The sequence below is a fragment of the Cervus elaphus genome, chromosome 8, assembly GCF_910594005.1.
Source record: "Cervus elaphus chromosome 8, mCerEla1.1, whole genome shotgun sequence".
NCBI lineage: Eukaryota > Metazoa > Chordata > Mammalia > Artiodactyla > Cervidae > Cervus > Cervus elaphus.
In genome coordinates this window covers 36,514,555-36,528,447 of record NC_057822.1, presented here as the reverse complement: position 1 = coordinate 36,528,447, position 13,893 = coordinate 36,514,555, and the positions used below count along the sequence as shown (strand labels likewise).

Sequence of the window (13,893 nt, the reverse complement as noted above, 5' to 3'; positions counted from 1 at the left end):
CTTCCTAATCAAATTAATACCTTTAGTGAGGAACTTTTCATAAGTTTTGAAAATAAAAAAAATCAGTGTATTTTAGAGGGCTTATAGTTCCAATTTAGTTCCTCAAATATCAAATGAAGCACATGGAAAAGATATTAAGCAGACTTGATAATATATTAAGTGCAATTATCCCATAAGTGAAAGGCGACTTACCTCTTCTTCACCTATATCATTTTCATCCAAAGGCTGAAGAACAACCATCCTCCAGCTGTTGAAGATAGAACCAATTTCAAATAGATTTTGTTAATCTATATAACTAGCAATTTTATTCTGTAAGCACAACCAATATAGAACTGTTTTCTTTCTTTGGGATTTCCATAATTCAACTGGTTGTAGTATTTTAGTACTTCATTTTTTAAGAGATAAAATATTTGTATCATAAGAAGGGGACAAGGAAAAGATGAGGCTTTACTTTGGGCCTTACAATAAACAGTCTCTTCTACATAGTTGCATTTTCCACCTAAGAATGTACTAATTTTGAAGTAAGTTAGTGGTATGCTGATAAACTGGTTCAGAAAATAAAAAGGAAAAAAAGCTGTGATTTGTAGCATTTGCCAGTTTCTTTGTGTGAAGACTCCCATCATGGCCTCACATCACAGGACTTGTATGTTAAACAACCAGGTCAACCAGCGAGCTCCAGCCTACCACTGTAAGCTGGAAAGACACTTGCTATAGAACACTGTAACCATGAAGTGTTTTTTTACTTCATATGCTCTGTATCAACAGATCCTCTGTAGGAATTCTCATAATACTTCCTAGAGTATTAGGAGTTCTCTGCCTCAAAGCAGTTACAGATAAAAGAAATTAGCTAGGCTAGAGATGGGTAGGAATAACTGTAGTTGTCATCAGCTGTCTTGTTTCCATCCTTTCTATATCTGCTTCTTGGTGCCAGATTTATAGTCTTTAAAGTGCTTTCATCATTGCTAAAACATTTGACTAAGTTGGCTGCCAGCAGGAAACAGATCTGTGTATGGCATTCGAGGACATCCATAACCTGGTTCCAACTTATTTTTGAGCCTTCATTTCGTTTATTACCCTAAACAAAACCTCAGTCTCTGGCTTGGCCTTGCATAGTTGCTCCTGTGCCTGTGTTATGGTCTCCCTGTGTGAACACACACTTTCTCCTTCTGTCCCATCCCCTTTTCCTAGTAGACTCCCAGGTCTTCCCACGCTTCTTGCTCTCTGACATGTGTACTGCGGACCTGATGATACAGTAGAATCTTTTGTTGTCACAGGAGTTGTCCTCTTACAGTGTGAATACCCTTTGCAAAGGTAGTTGCTTGCTTTGAACTCTGCAAATCTCCATTTTAAAGAACAAAGATTGTTACTGGAATTATTTACATCCGTAAAGTACTTTTTAGTGCCATGTACATAATAGAAGACTAAATGTTGAATGAAAAAATACTCAAAATACTAACATAAGTAAATCTTAAGAATTTCCCTTTCTTAATACAACCTGAGAAATAAGGCTGTGCTACTCTATGGCATTGTTTTTCACCATGAGTAATGTAAAGGTTTCTTTCCCTGTCTTCCCTCCATGTAACCACATAAATGGGGGAAAGGCAGAAAGCAGCATCTTCTTTACGTTAAATAATATTTTTAACTTCACTGAAAGTTATTCAAGAAAGGAAAACTGAAGGATGTAAGTGTGCGTACCTTGGCGTAAGTATTTCCTTGTATTGGAGCTTCTCTAGTTTAGCTGGGGCCACTAGCGACATGGGGATCACAATATTGTCTATGTCATAAGAGCTCTCGCTTCGCAGTCTCCGCCGCGCTGTGCTCTGCGAGACAGGGTTATAGGAGGTGGACAACAGCTCTGGTTACGTATGATGATACTCCTTTTATGAGTGTTTACACAAAGAAAATATGGAGTGCCTCTAAGTTTTAGGAATATATTGTTATAAAATCTGACCATAAGATGTTAAGAAAAACAAGTATACATAACTTCTATGAAACAGTACATTTGTGTGTGCACACATTCAAGTCTGTTTTTAAAACCATTAAAAATATGAATGCCTTAAGATACAAAACTCTTAGCAGAAAAGGGTACTATAAAGCACCCTAGATGCCAGTGAAATCTTTTAACCAACTTGTTTTTATAAGGAAGAACTATGAAGTAAAATGTTTGGTGAGCCATTTAATAAAGATTATTTTTACAGTCTTCATTTATGTGTTCCTGAGCCCCGAGCGTCATGCTGTTTTTATAAATCCTCCTGTGTCTTGACCTCTACTCCCGACTAGATAACAACACAAAACAATGTAAGAACACAAGTGCTGGATTCTTACTTAGCATCATGAGTTTTTAACACACACACAAAACCATAATCAAGAATTAATGAACAATTAGCTCCCTAAAAAATTTAATCAATATATTGCTTCTTAGTAAGATAATTCTAAATATGCTAATTATGTGCTAGTAAATGAAGCTGTTAACAAAATATCCTGTTTAGGTCCCCCCACCCCCCAGACCCCCACCAGATGTATGAGCTTAAAAGTCTGTAAAGCAGCTTGAAAGTTCACTGTACAAAAACCTACTTGTGATGATGAATTCTGGGTTCTTGATATAACATTGACATTAGTAACTGCAGTAAAACTGCCTTGGGATCCTGGTTCTGTGCGCCGAAAAGCAAATCCTTCAAATCTAGTTCTTTCTCCTGCCATGGAAAGACCATTGAGAGTGTCATACATTAAACGTAACTGGTAAGTATTAGAATGTCTGTTTTCCTAGTTTGGTAATGTGAGTCTTGATCTGTTTATTGATTTTTTAAAATTCATGTATCAAAAAACAAAAGGAAATTTTATAAAAATCTCAGTCACAATTTCCATTTTCTGGGGTCTTGACAGTTTATACCCAGTATATCATTTCTTTATCTCATCTCCCTTTACTATGTTTGTGCTTTCTGTAACTCTTATTCAGCTATTGAACTTCTAAGATTTACCTGGTAATTTTCTTGTCTTTCATTTTTAAAATATCTTTGACTTTATGATCGACTTTGTGGAAGATTTTTAACTTCTGACTTGATTTCTGAAAATGTTTCTCTATTAAAGTACTAATTTCTAAAAGTTCTTGTTTTCTTTTACTCATTTTTTTTTAAAATAACATCCTATTTCAGGAATGAAACTTTCAAGATACTGATTATAAGATTATTTCCAACTTTGTTTTCTGTTTTCTTTCATGTTCCTTTTTTCCATTTGTTTTGGGTCTCTGTGCATATATGTTTATTTTCGTACTGCCCTTGTTTATATTACTTACTACATATCTTGAAAAATAATTTCCTGTGTAATATAAAATTTAATACAGTTTATATATTATTCTAGTTGTTTAAAAACGTCCTTCCTAGCTAGTTGTTTCTTCAAATCGGTATCCATGCATTAAAAATGATTGTTGCCTAGAGAGCTGTCTAGTTACTTTGTAGTATAGCATTTTATCTGTGTTATTCTTGTGTTCATGTTAAATCCACCATGTATAATATAGTTCAGTACATCTTGGGTATAAATAGTTTCTAATTTATTGGGTATACTGACATACTACACCTAGGGCATACTTCACTGACGTATATAATGTTAGAGCCTCTAGAACAACGAATAAGATCCAACAGAGTATACAGATTATTTGTTATTTAATACACATCATCCCAGTTAAGTTTTGTGTTACTAGCAGAGTTCTAGTTTCAAAGGTATCTCTATTCATCTTGGCACTGTAAGTTCCTAAGGGCAATTCAACTAGGTGGTTGAGTTACTTAGATGTATCTCATCCAATTTATCAAAATTCTGAGGAAGCTTCAGTGAATATCTCCACAAAAGGAACCAGGTATGGTAATCTTTAAAGGGCAAACTTGTACTAACACGTTTTGAGTCCAAAGCACAATGCTAGAGACTGAAGTCCTGTCCAGAAGGACAGTTGGTAGAAAATAACTCCGGTTAGGAAACATAGGAAGGAAATTCTTAATTTCCATAAAGTGGATGGAATCCCAGTCCACATAATTCTGAATTGACTACATGAATTTGCTGTTTGATGTTCATAGAACCATGGATGTTGTGTGTAATTAGTGACTTCTGGGTTATTACTCCCATGAGATCGGGCTTTTGGAGATCAGAGTTTTATTTTCAGTTTTTACTACTAGTGCTCATGTCCTCATTTGAGCTTACCTATTGCTGTTTCACTCAAGTGTCTTTTCTTTCTTCCCTGTAATAGCTGCACAGAAGATTCTGACTTTATTTGAGGCTTGCATATAGAGGAATATCCATTTCTCCATTGATTCAGAGAATTATTACGTACTAAAATGGAAAGAAAAATGAAATTTTAGTTCCTTAACACAAATATGATGAACATGTTAACTTGCTTTTATTTTATAACATTGCAGAATATTGATAATACCAGTTCAAAATGAAATAATGAAATAAATAACATATGAAGATGAAATACCCCTAAGCTGAAAACAATAGAGTAAGATTTATTAAAAACATCTTCATGAAGTGCCCCAATTCCTATAGTTTCTCCATTATTTGAAGAGGAAGGTGATCGGTCTTCTAAGTTACAAACTTTTACAGAGAAGATACCTTCAGATCTGTAAATCTTGACTGAACTTGATCTGAATCATTAAGCTCACCCTTAAATCTGGGAAGACTTCAGGACTAAGTAAGATTATAGAATCATAAGAGAGTGGGATCTCTTGAGAGCAATAACCAGATTTCATCGATCTCTTGAGAGTACCCAGGTGCCATTCTTTTTAAAGCAATGAATTTTTAAAACTTTAATATCCCTCTTTAATATCATTTAATATCTCTGTGCATCAGCTGCCTCAACTGTAAAATAGGGATAATAGCTATTGTGGGATTATGGAGATTAAGTGAGTTAATTCCTGTAGTGGTCACTAGAAGGATTTCTGACCTAAGTATGCAATAAATGTTAGTTTCATCATTACTGTTTTCTATCTGAACCCTATATTTGCAATGCTGGATTAATAACCATATTGGCTTCTTTTGAAATGTTTGGAGATGTGGAAAGGATGGCTTAAGTGACAAATTCTAACCAATACTGAAAAAAAGTATGGATGGCCTGCCAACAGTGACAGGGACTCAGATTTCATGATGGCGAAGCACCCTAAAAATGATAGACAAAACTTTTACATATAGGTGCACAGATCTACACATTTACATCCACATTAGCATGTTAAAAAATGAAACTTTTAAGTAGAACAATTTCTGAACAATCTCTGAAAGCCTAATACCTTAAGAAAATTGAAGAGCAAACTGCAAGAGCACAAGAGAGTATTGCCACAAAAGTGTAATCATCCAAGGAGCTCTGAATGCGGAGGAGAGACAATTACCTGCAGTAGAATTACCTGTAGAGTGACTACACAGACTAACACAGCCGGGATCCTTGAAGCTTCAGCAGAGAAATGGATGGGTGGATAGATGAGGCATCGCCCAGGTGCCCCAGTTTGAAAACATGTCCTGCCCATCCATAACTGCGTCTGAAAACAATATTGAGTGTACATTTCTTCCTCTTCCATGAAGAGGATCTCAAGCAGTGGCAGAACAATCTTAAAACAGTCAACATGAACCTTAGAGATGAAAACACAAGACTCCAACAAGAAGTACTAACAAGTGTAAAACTTTTCTCAAGAAATATCTAATGGGTTCACAGAATACAAATTTACAAGTCTTCAAAATAATATTGCCAAGAGAAAGGCAAAAGGCCTCTCAAAAGAGTCCTCGGGAATGGAAAGGATAATTGCTCAAATTAAGGAACAAAATCCTTGCTCATTGGCCTATAACAGAATGAATATAACAAAATCAAGATCATTCCAAAACTCAAAGAAACAGAGTGATGGAAACAGGAAAAAAATTTCTAGAGGACAAATCAACGTAAAAAAGGAAAGGATAGAGAATATTGGAAGAAGCAATAACCAAAGATTTTTACACAATATTAACCCTAACGTTTCAGTAACTTGAGCATCAAAGCAAATGTGGGGGGTGGGGAACAAACATCAGTATGAAGACATCCTAAAAGTTACCAGAGAAGGGGGAAATTATCACGAATGCGAATCAGATTGACATAAAAGCAAATGCAGGAGAAAAATGGTGACTTAGAGCACTCGTGGAAGTCTAAACAGAATCCTAAGGTTTCTACCTACTCCCTCAAAGATTTCTACCCAAGAAAAATAATGTAGAGAAAGATGTTAAATAGTAAAATAAGATAGCAGGCATAATTCTAGAATTCATTTCTACAAAGGTGTATCTAGAATTGTGAGTTGGGTTTTAAAACACCTGGCATGTATTGGTGTTCTAATAGGGTCCACCACTCTTGTTTTCAGAGTATTTTCAAGAAAAATCCAAGTAAATTCAACCCATCTCTTCTAAAGGAATTCACCACCCACCTTGTCTCGTAAAAGCACATCAGACTTTCCAGAGAAACCTTAACCTTTACTAAAGTGATCCTTTTAATTTTACCCAAAAGTTTTCATTACACTTTTCTCCCTCTTACTCTTTGATAATTTGTAGTGTTATAATGGACTCTTGAAATAGTAGGAAATATATGGCAATTCAGAGTGTAACACATTCTCTTTACCTATGCTCATTGTAGTAACTCCAGCCTTTCAGCTTTCTTACCTAGATCTTCTAAATTCCTTCCTAAGATATATTTTGACCCAGTATTTTTCTCATATCCCCTGTCTTCCCTTCCTCCCTTTCATTTATAGAGAGCCAATTACATGCCAGGCATGTACTTAGATTTACTTTTTAAAATATAACTTGCTACAGGGATTTGGGGGAAATAATAGATTAGGCTATTTCAGCAGTATAGATAAGGGATCATTAATTTGGACTAAACTGGTAGAAATACAGAGGAGCAGGTTTGAAGCGTAAGATCACTGTGGGGTTTAGATATGAGGTAAGTGGGTAAAGAAGGCTAAGCCTTAGGGTGCTGACCTGTGTGGGTTGTTCCTCTCTCTGCACTTTGAACTTTTTATTTTGACATAATTTCAGACTTACAGAAAACCTGCAGTAACAGCAAGTGCCATTTTAATTCAGATTCCCTAAATACTAACATTTTACCACACTGGCTTTCAATGAAATTAAGTTGCTGACATGATGCTTCTCTATTTTAGATATTGCAATATTTAAGGGCATTCTCTTACATAGCCACACAGCTATCAAAACCAAGAATTAATGCTATTAGCTAACTGTACACCTTACTCAAATTTCACCAGTTAGTCCTCTAATGTTCTTTACAGAAAATCCTTATGCTGCATTCAGTTGACACGTTTCTGTTTCCTCATATCTGAAATAGTTCCAGTGTCTAGTTTTTCATGACTGAATATTTTGATGAGTATAGGTCCTTAAGTTGGCTTTGGTATTTTTTCACCACTGGCAACTACTCAATTCTTCAATTTTTTGTCTTTTCCCTACTTTGCTGTTAGCCGAAATGAGTAGTTGTCAAATTGCTAACTCTAATGAAAAGTATAGGATAAATCTAAGATCTAAGGCAAAGCACAAAAACATCTATTTACCTTCAATTTACCCAGCGAAAATAACAGCCTATGACAAGGTATGCAATTGTTTCCATTTAAAAATTTTGTTACATATAATGGGCCAACAGCATCTGAACCACCTGGGACCTTGTTAGAATCTCAGACCCCATTCCAAATTTATTGAATTACAATCTGCATTCTAACAATAGCTCCAAAGTAATTTGCACATTAAAACTTGAGAAACAGTGATTTGGAACACTTGACTTTTCCTCCAAATTCCAGATCAGTATTCTCTAAAGCTACACTTGGCATCACCATCTTACTGGAGTTCCTTTTTGCCCTTTACCCATCACCCTTAACCTCTCTTCCTCTGCTGTCCGCTAGGCAGTTTACACACACACCCTCTTTTTTAGAATATTTTTATCATGTTGGTACCCATAATGTCATTTAATAGTCATTTGTGTGTCTGCTTCTATCACATAAATTAACTTCCCATGATTCACCTTTGATTTTTCAGCACTTAATAGTCTACTTGGCACAGAGAAGGTAGTCAATAAATACTGCGTTCTAGTTTTACTCAATTCTACAGAAAAGAAAAACTAGTGACCATCTATTTAAGACAGATTCGGGATGAAATTTGGGTTGAGAGTGGGAGGGAATGGGGAAAGTAGAAAAGAGTGAAAGCTGCTCACTTGTCTGACTCTTTGTGGCTCCATGGACTATACAGTCCATGGAATTCGCCAGGCCAGAATACTAGAGTGGGTAGCTTTTCCCTTCTCCAAGTGATCTTCCCAACCAAGAGACTGAACCCAGGTCTCCCACGTCGCAGGTGACTGCTTTACCAGCTGAGCCACAAGGGAACCCCAGGAAAGGAGAGATTGGTATAGAAAAAAGTTTTAATTTGCCTAAAGTTACAGCACAAGTTCGATGCAGGAAGCAGACACACAAAGCCAGTGCTCTGGGACAACCAGAGGGATGGGATGGGGATGGGGAGTGGGGGTTCAAGACGGGGGGACACGTGGGCACCTGTGGCTGATCCCTGTCAATGTATGGCAAGAACCATCACAATACTGTAAGGTAATTACCCTCCAATTAAATTAATAAAGTAAAAAAAAAAGGTAGCATTCAATTCAAATGTTTTCCACTCCTAGCTTTTAATTTTCCATTACTGACATGTCACTATATTATTGATACATCAGTAATTTTGTGCCTAATGTTTACACTGCTCCATTTTTTTAAAGTCAGATAAATTTGAGTTAACATTAGAAGAAACATAATTACAGAAATATAATCACTTAACTTTGTTTTTGCAAATTCACTTTCAGTCATATACATAAATTTCATATTCACATTTCAAATGTAATAATTTTAATTTGGATATATATATAACTTTTTTTAACCTGATAACTGTTATTTTTTCAGATGTTCACTTAACATTCCTTTTATTAGAAACAGTAGCATTTAACTATTCCCTAGCTGTTGGAACTACTTATAATCATAATTTTATTTGTATTATGGACATTCTTAGAATAATCATCTTGCACACATCTTTTAATTAAAAAAATGTTAGTCTAGCATAAATCCCAAGAAGCATAATTGTATCATGAAAAGTATCTATAACATATATTTTCCTGTATTTCTTTTGCACAGGCAATTATTTGTTCTTAGTGCTTTCATTTCATTTCTTTTAACTTCTTACAGTGGAAAAATTTCAAGACACATAAATGGAATAAGGAACTTCCCTGTTCCTATGATTCAGCATCAAGAGTGCTGGTAACCAAATTGTTTTCTCTCTCTCCCACTAGTTGTTTTTTGCTGGAATATTTTAAAACACATTCCAAATATCACCTACATATATGTCAGCTTGAATCAAACTAACAGATAAACTGTGTTTATGTAACCACATGCATTATTACATCTAACATAATAATTTATTAATATGCAACAGTAAGTCCATGTTCAAATTTCTTGTCTCAGAAACCGTGTATCTGTGTGGGCACACAGCTGAGTTGTTAATGAGGATCTCTTAAGAGGCCTACAGGCTGCATGTGGCTGATGCAAGTATAAATATTTTTACATGGATATAATTGTATCATTTGTTTTTGTTCAGTCCCTAAATCAAGTCATGTCCAACTCTGTGACCCCATGGACTGTAGCCCACCAGGCTCCTCTGTCTATGGGGTTTCCCAGGCAACAACAGTGGAGTGGGTTGCTGTTTCCTTCTTGAGGGCCCCTTCGCGGACCAGGGCCTGAACCTGTGTCTCCTTCACTGGCAGGTAGGTTCTTTACCACGGAGCCCCCTGGAAAGTCCCCATTGGATCATACACAGAAGTAAAACTTCTGTCCTTTTGTATCACTCACCATTCTTGGGTAAATGTTTATATCCTTAGATAAACTTCTACAATGTTTTTAAAAATGTATATTCCATTGGGTTAGACAGATAACCATATTCCTACTGTTCTCCAAGTTGTTTTTAATTTTTCATTACCACAAAAAATGTTAAGTATATCTGTGAATAAAGGTGGTTTCATATTTAGGATTAGATTGGGTTCTTGGAAATGGATTTATCAGGTCAGAATAGAGTTAACAGTTTAGTCAACATTTATTGTGAACAAGTACAGAAGTTTTTTTTTCTTAATGAGATTAAAAAATTAATCATTTAAAGGCCTTATAATGCATTTCAGGGGATCTTCCCCCCTCAGGGATCGAACCAGCATCTCTCAGGTGGGTTCTTTACCACTAGCACCAAGGCTATAACAAATGCGTTTCACAGTACTTCCCAAAAGGCTTGTATCAATTAACTGTACCTGAAACATTTGAGGGTACTATTTTTGCTACACAGTTTTGCCAGAACTGATGATTATAATGTCTAATATTATTAATGTAATTGAAAAAGGGAGAAACATTTAGCATAGTGTCTGTCACATAGATAGCCAGTACACGTTAGCTATAATTTTTTAAAATTTACTTATTTTTAATTTGAAGGATAATTTCTTTACAGAATTTTGCTGTTTTCTGTCAAACCTCAACATGAATCAGCCATATGTATATATATATATGTATATATATATATACCCACCCTTTTGATCAATTAGCATTTTCATTATTATCATTGAATACATCTAGTTTTTCTTCTAATTCTTTTAAGATACCACTTTTAATATTTACCTCTTTAATCTACCTGGAATGTATTTTAATGTTCATCCACCTTAAATTTGTTTTAAGGTGCTATATGAAAAAAAAGATCTCATGTCATTTTACCAAAAAGTCATTCCTTAATACCACTGATTACAGAAAAAAAGTCATTTTAAACCTGGGCTCTGAGCAAGAGTACTTGGATTTGAGTCCTGCATCTACTACATCTTAACTGCGATTTGGGAAACGTTAGTCAAGCAGAAAAGAGTGGATAGCCTGACATACTATGCAGAACAGTTTAAAAAAATGTTTTAACAGAGCCAAACAAATATATATAGGACATTTGAGCTCATAGCCACCTTAACTTCATTTTTTGTCTAAACAAATCACTTTTATACTTCATGGGAAGGCCACCAGCTTGAACAATCATCTTAAGACAAAGTGATAGATTTTTTACATCAAAAACTGTTAAATCAGATTTCTTTCAACAGAAAAGAGATGTTAAGATAGGAAACTTCTTTATATCTTGCATTAAAGGAGTGGGAAAATTATTTTAAAGGTTTTAGCAGTCCACTGTGGCTCCTTTGCCTGTGTGTGAAAGGGCTTCCCTGGTGGCTCAGATGGTAAAGAATCTGCCTGCAATGCAGGAGACCTGGGTTCGATCCCTGCATTGGGAAGATCGCCTGGAGTAGGGAATGGTCACCCACTCCAGTATTCTTGCCTGGAGAATTCCATGGACAGAGGAGCCTGGTGGGCTACAGTCCATGGGGCCAAAAAGAGTCAGACACAACTTTGCCTGTGTGTACTGAAACCTTACAGGGTTGTACAGATTAAAGCAAATTACAGATATAAAGCCCTTCAATATTGTACTAGTGTATAAGGAATGCTTCATAAGAATTGTTTACTATTATTTATTAGTTAGGCTATCTCTTCCACACTAATAGGAAATATCATTCATATAATAAATCCTCGGGCTTATGTCTAGGCTTTCTATTTAGTTCCCTTGGCTTCTAACAGCATCACAGTGTTTTAATGATTATACCTTTATATTTTGATATCTGACACCTTATCAGTTTGGTTCAGTCACAGTCAGGTCCAACTCTTTGCGACCTCATGGACTGCAGGACACTAGGCTTCCCTGTCCATCACCGACTCCCAGAGCTTGCTCAAACTCATGTCCATCGAGTTGGTGTAGCCATCCAGCCATCTCACCCTCTGTCATGCCCTTCTCCTCCTGTCTTCAATCTTTTGCAGCATCAGAGTCTTTTCAAATAAGTCAGTTCTTCAAATCAGGTGGCCAAAGTATTGGAGTTTCAGCCTCAGCATCAGTCCTTCCAATGAATATTCAGGACTGATTTCCTTTAGGATGGACTGGTTGGATCTCCTTGCAGTCCAGGGGACTCTCAAGAGTTCTTCTACAATACCACAGTTCAAAAGCGTCAATTCTTCTGCGCTCAGCTTTCTTTATGGTCCAATTTTCAATCCATACATGACAAGTGGAAAAACCATAGCTTTGACTAGACGGACCTTTGTTGGCAAAGTGACGTCTTAGCTTTTAAATATGCTGTCTAGGTTGGTCATAACTTTTCTTTCAAGGAGTAAGCATCTTTTAATTTCATGGATGCAGTCACCATCTGCAGTGATTTTGGAGCCCCCAAAAAATAAAGTCTCTCACTGTTTCCACTCTTTCCCCATCTATTTGCTATGAAATGATGGGACCAGATGCCATGATCTTAAGTTTTCTGAATGTTGGAGTTTTAAGCCAACTTTTTCACTCTCCTCCTTCACTTTCATCAAGAGGCTCTTTAGTTCTTCTTCACTTTCTGCCATAAGGGTGGTGTCATCTGCATATCTGAGGTTATTGATATTTCTCCTGGCAATCTTGATTCCAGTTTGTGTTTCATCCAGCCAGTGTTTCTCATGATGTACTCTGCATATAAGTTAAATAAGCAGGGTGACAATATACAGCCTTGACGTCCTCCTTTTCCTTTTTGGAACCAGTCTGTTGTTCCATGTCCACTTCTAACTATTGCTTCCTGACCTGCATACAGATTTCTCAAGAGACAGGTCAGGTGGTCTGGTATTCCCATCTCTTTCAGAATTTTCCACAGCTTGTTGTGATCCACACAGTCAAAGGTGTTGGCATAGTCAATAAAGCAGAAATAGATGTTTTTCTGAAATTCTCTTGCTTTTTCGATGATCCAACAGATGTTGGCAAATTTGATCTCAGGTTCCTCTAACTTTTCTAAATCCAGCTTGAACATCTGGAAGTTCACAGTTCACGTACCATTGAAGCCTGGCTTGGAGAATTTTGAGCATTACTTTACTAGTGTGTGAGATGAGTGCAATTGTGTGGTAGTTTGAGCATTCTTTAGCATTGCCTTTCTTTGGGATTGGAATGAAAACTGACCTTTTCCAGTCCTGTGGCCACTGCTGAGTTTTTCAAATTTGCTGGCCTATTGAGTGCAACACTTTCACAGCATCATCTTTTAGGATTTGAAATAGCTCAACTGGAATTCCATCACCATTTCTGTCCTTTATGGACTGACACCTTATAGAACTTTTAAAAGTTTTATTGGATATTCAACATTTACTTAAATAAGAACGCCTCTGGGATTCTGATTAGAATTACATTATAAGTTCATTTGAGGAAAAATGACACCTATAGTTACAACTTTTCTTTTGACAGGAACAGAGTATTTCTCTCCATACAAGCACATATACTCTTCTGTTCCTCAGTAAACTTTTCAAGTTTCCTTCATGTAATCCCTTGTTAAGTTTAATCCTAGATATTTTATATTTTCGTTGTCAATATGTCTAGGATAATTTATTATTTTACAAATTCTAATGGGTTATTATTGGTATTTATAAAGGCTACTTGTTTTTTAAGTTTATTTAAAGATCTGTTACATTTCAAAACTCCACTTCTAACAGGTATTCACATTCAGTTGATTGCTGAGTTTTTGAGGGAGATGATGATTTCATCTGGAAATATCTTGTTTTGTGTAACATTTTGATGTGGAGAAATATGCAGGTATATTTTCTTTCTTTTTCTGATTGCTTCCAAGCACAATGTCCCCATCCCTAATTAAGAGTTTCATTATAATTTTTCAAGTTTTATTTTGTAACTTTAGTGTTTCATTTAACCAAATAGAATTTACTAATACATGATATGAGTGTATAAACATTTTCCTCAAAATGACTAACAATACTATTTATTGAATAGTTCGCCACTTTCTTACCG

At 35.8% G+C, this 13,893-nt stretch overlaps 1 protein-coding gene across 5 annotated transcripts in view; it reads right to left on the bottom strand.

Moving 5' to 3' along the window:
* The window catches only part of KANSL1L (KAT8 regulatory NSL complex subunit 1 like), a 123,686-nt gene that overhangs the window by 4,908 nt on the left and 104,885 nt on the right, over positions 1-13,893 (bottom strand). For all 5 annotated transcript variants that reach the window (XM_043910170.1, XM_043910168.1, XM_043910171.1 and 2 more), the window contains exons 9-12: positions 4,189-4,317; positions 2,575-2,693; positions 1,696-1,820; positions 193-247 (exon numbers count right to left, since the gene is read on the bottom strand). In XM_043910170.1, the coding sequence (XP_043766105.1) occupies positions 193-247; positions 1,696-1,820; positions 2,575-2,693; positions 4,189-4,317 (428 nt within the window). The remainder of the gene's footprint in view (positions 1-192; positions 248-1,695; positions 1,821-2,574; positions 2,694-4,188; positions 4,318-13,893) is intronic.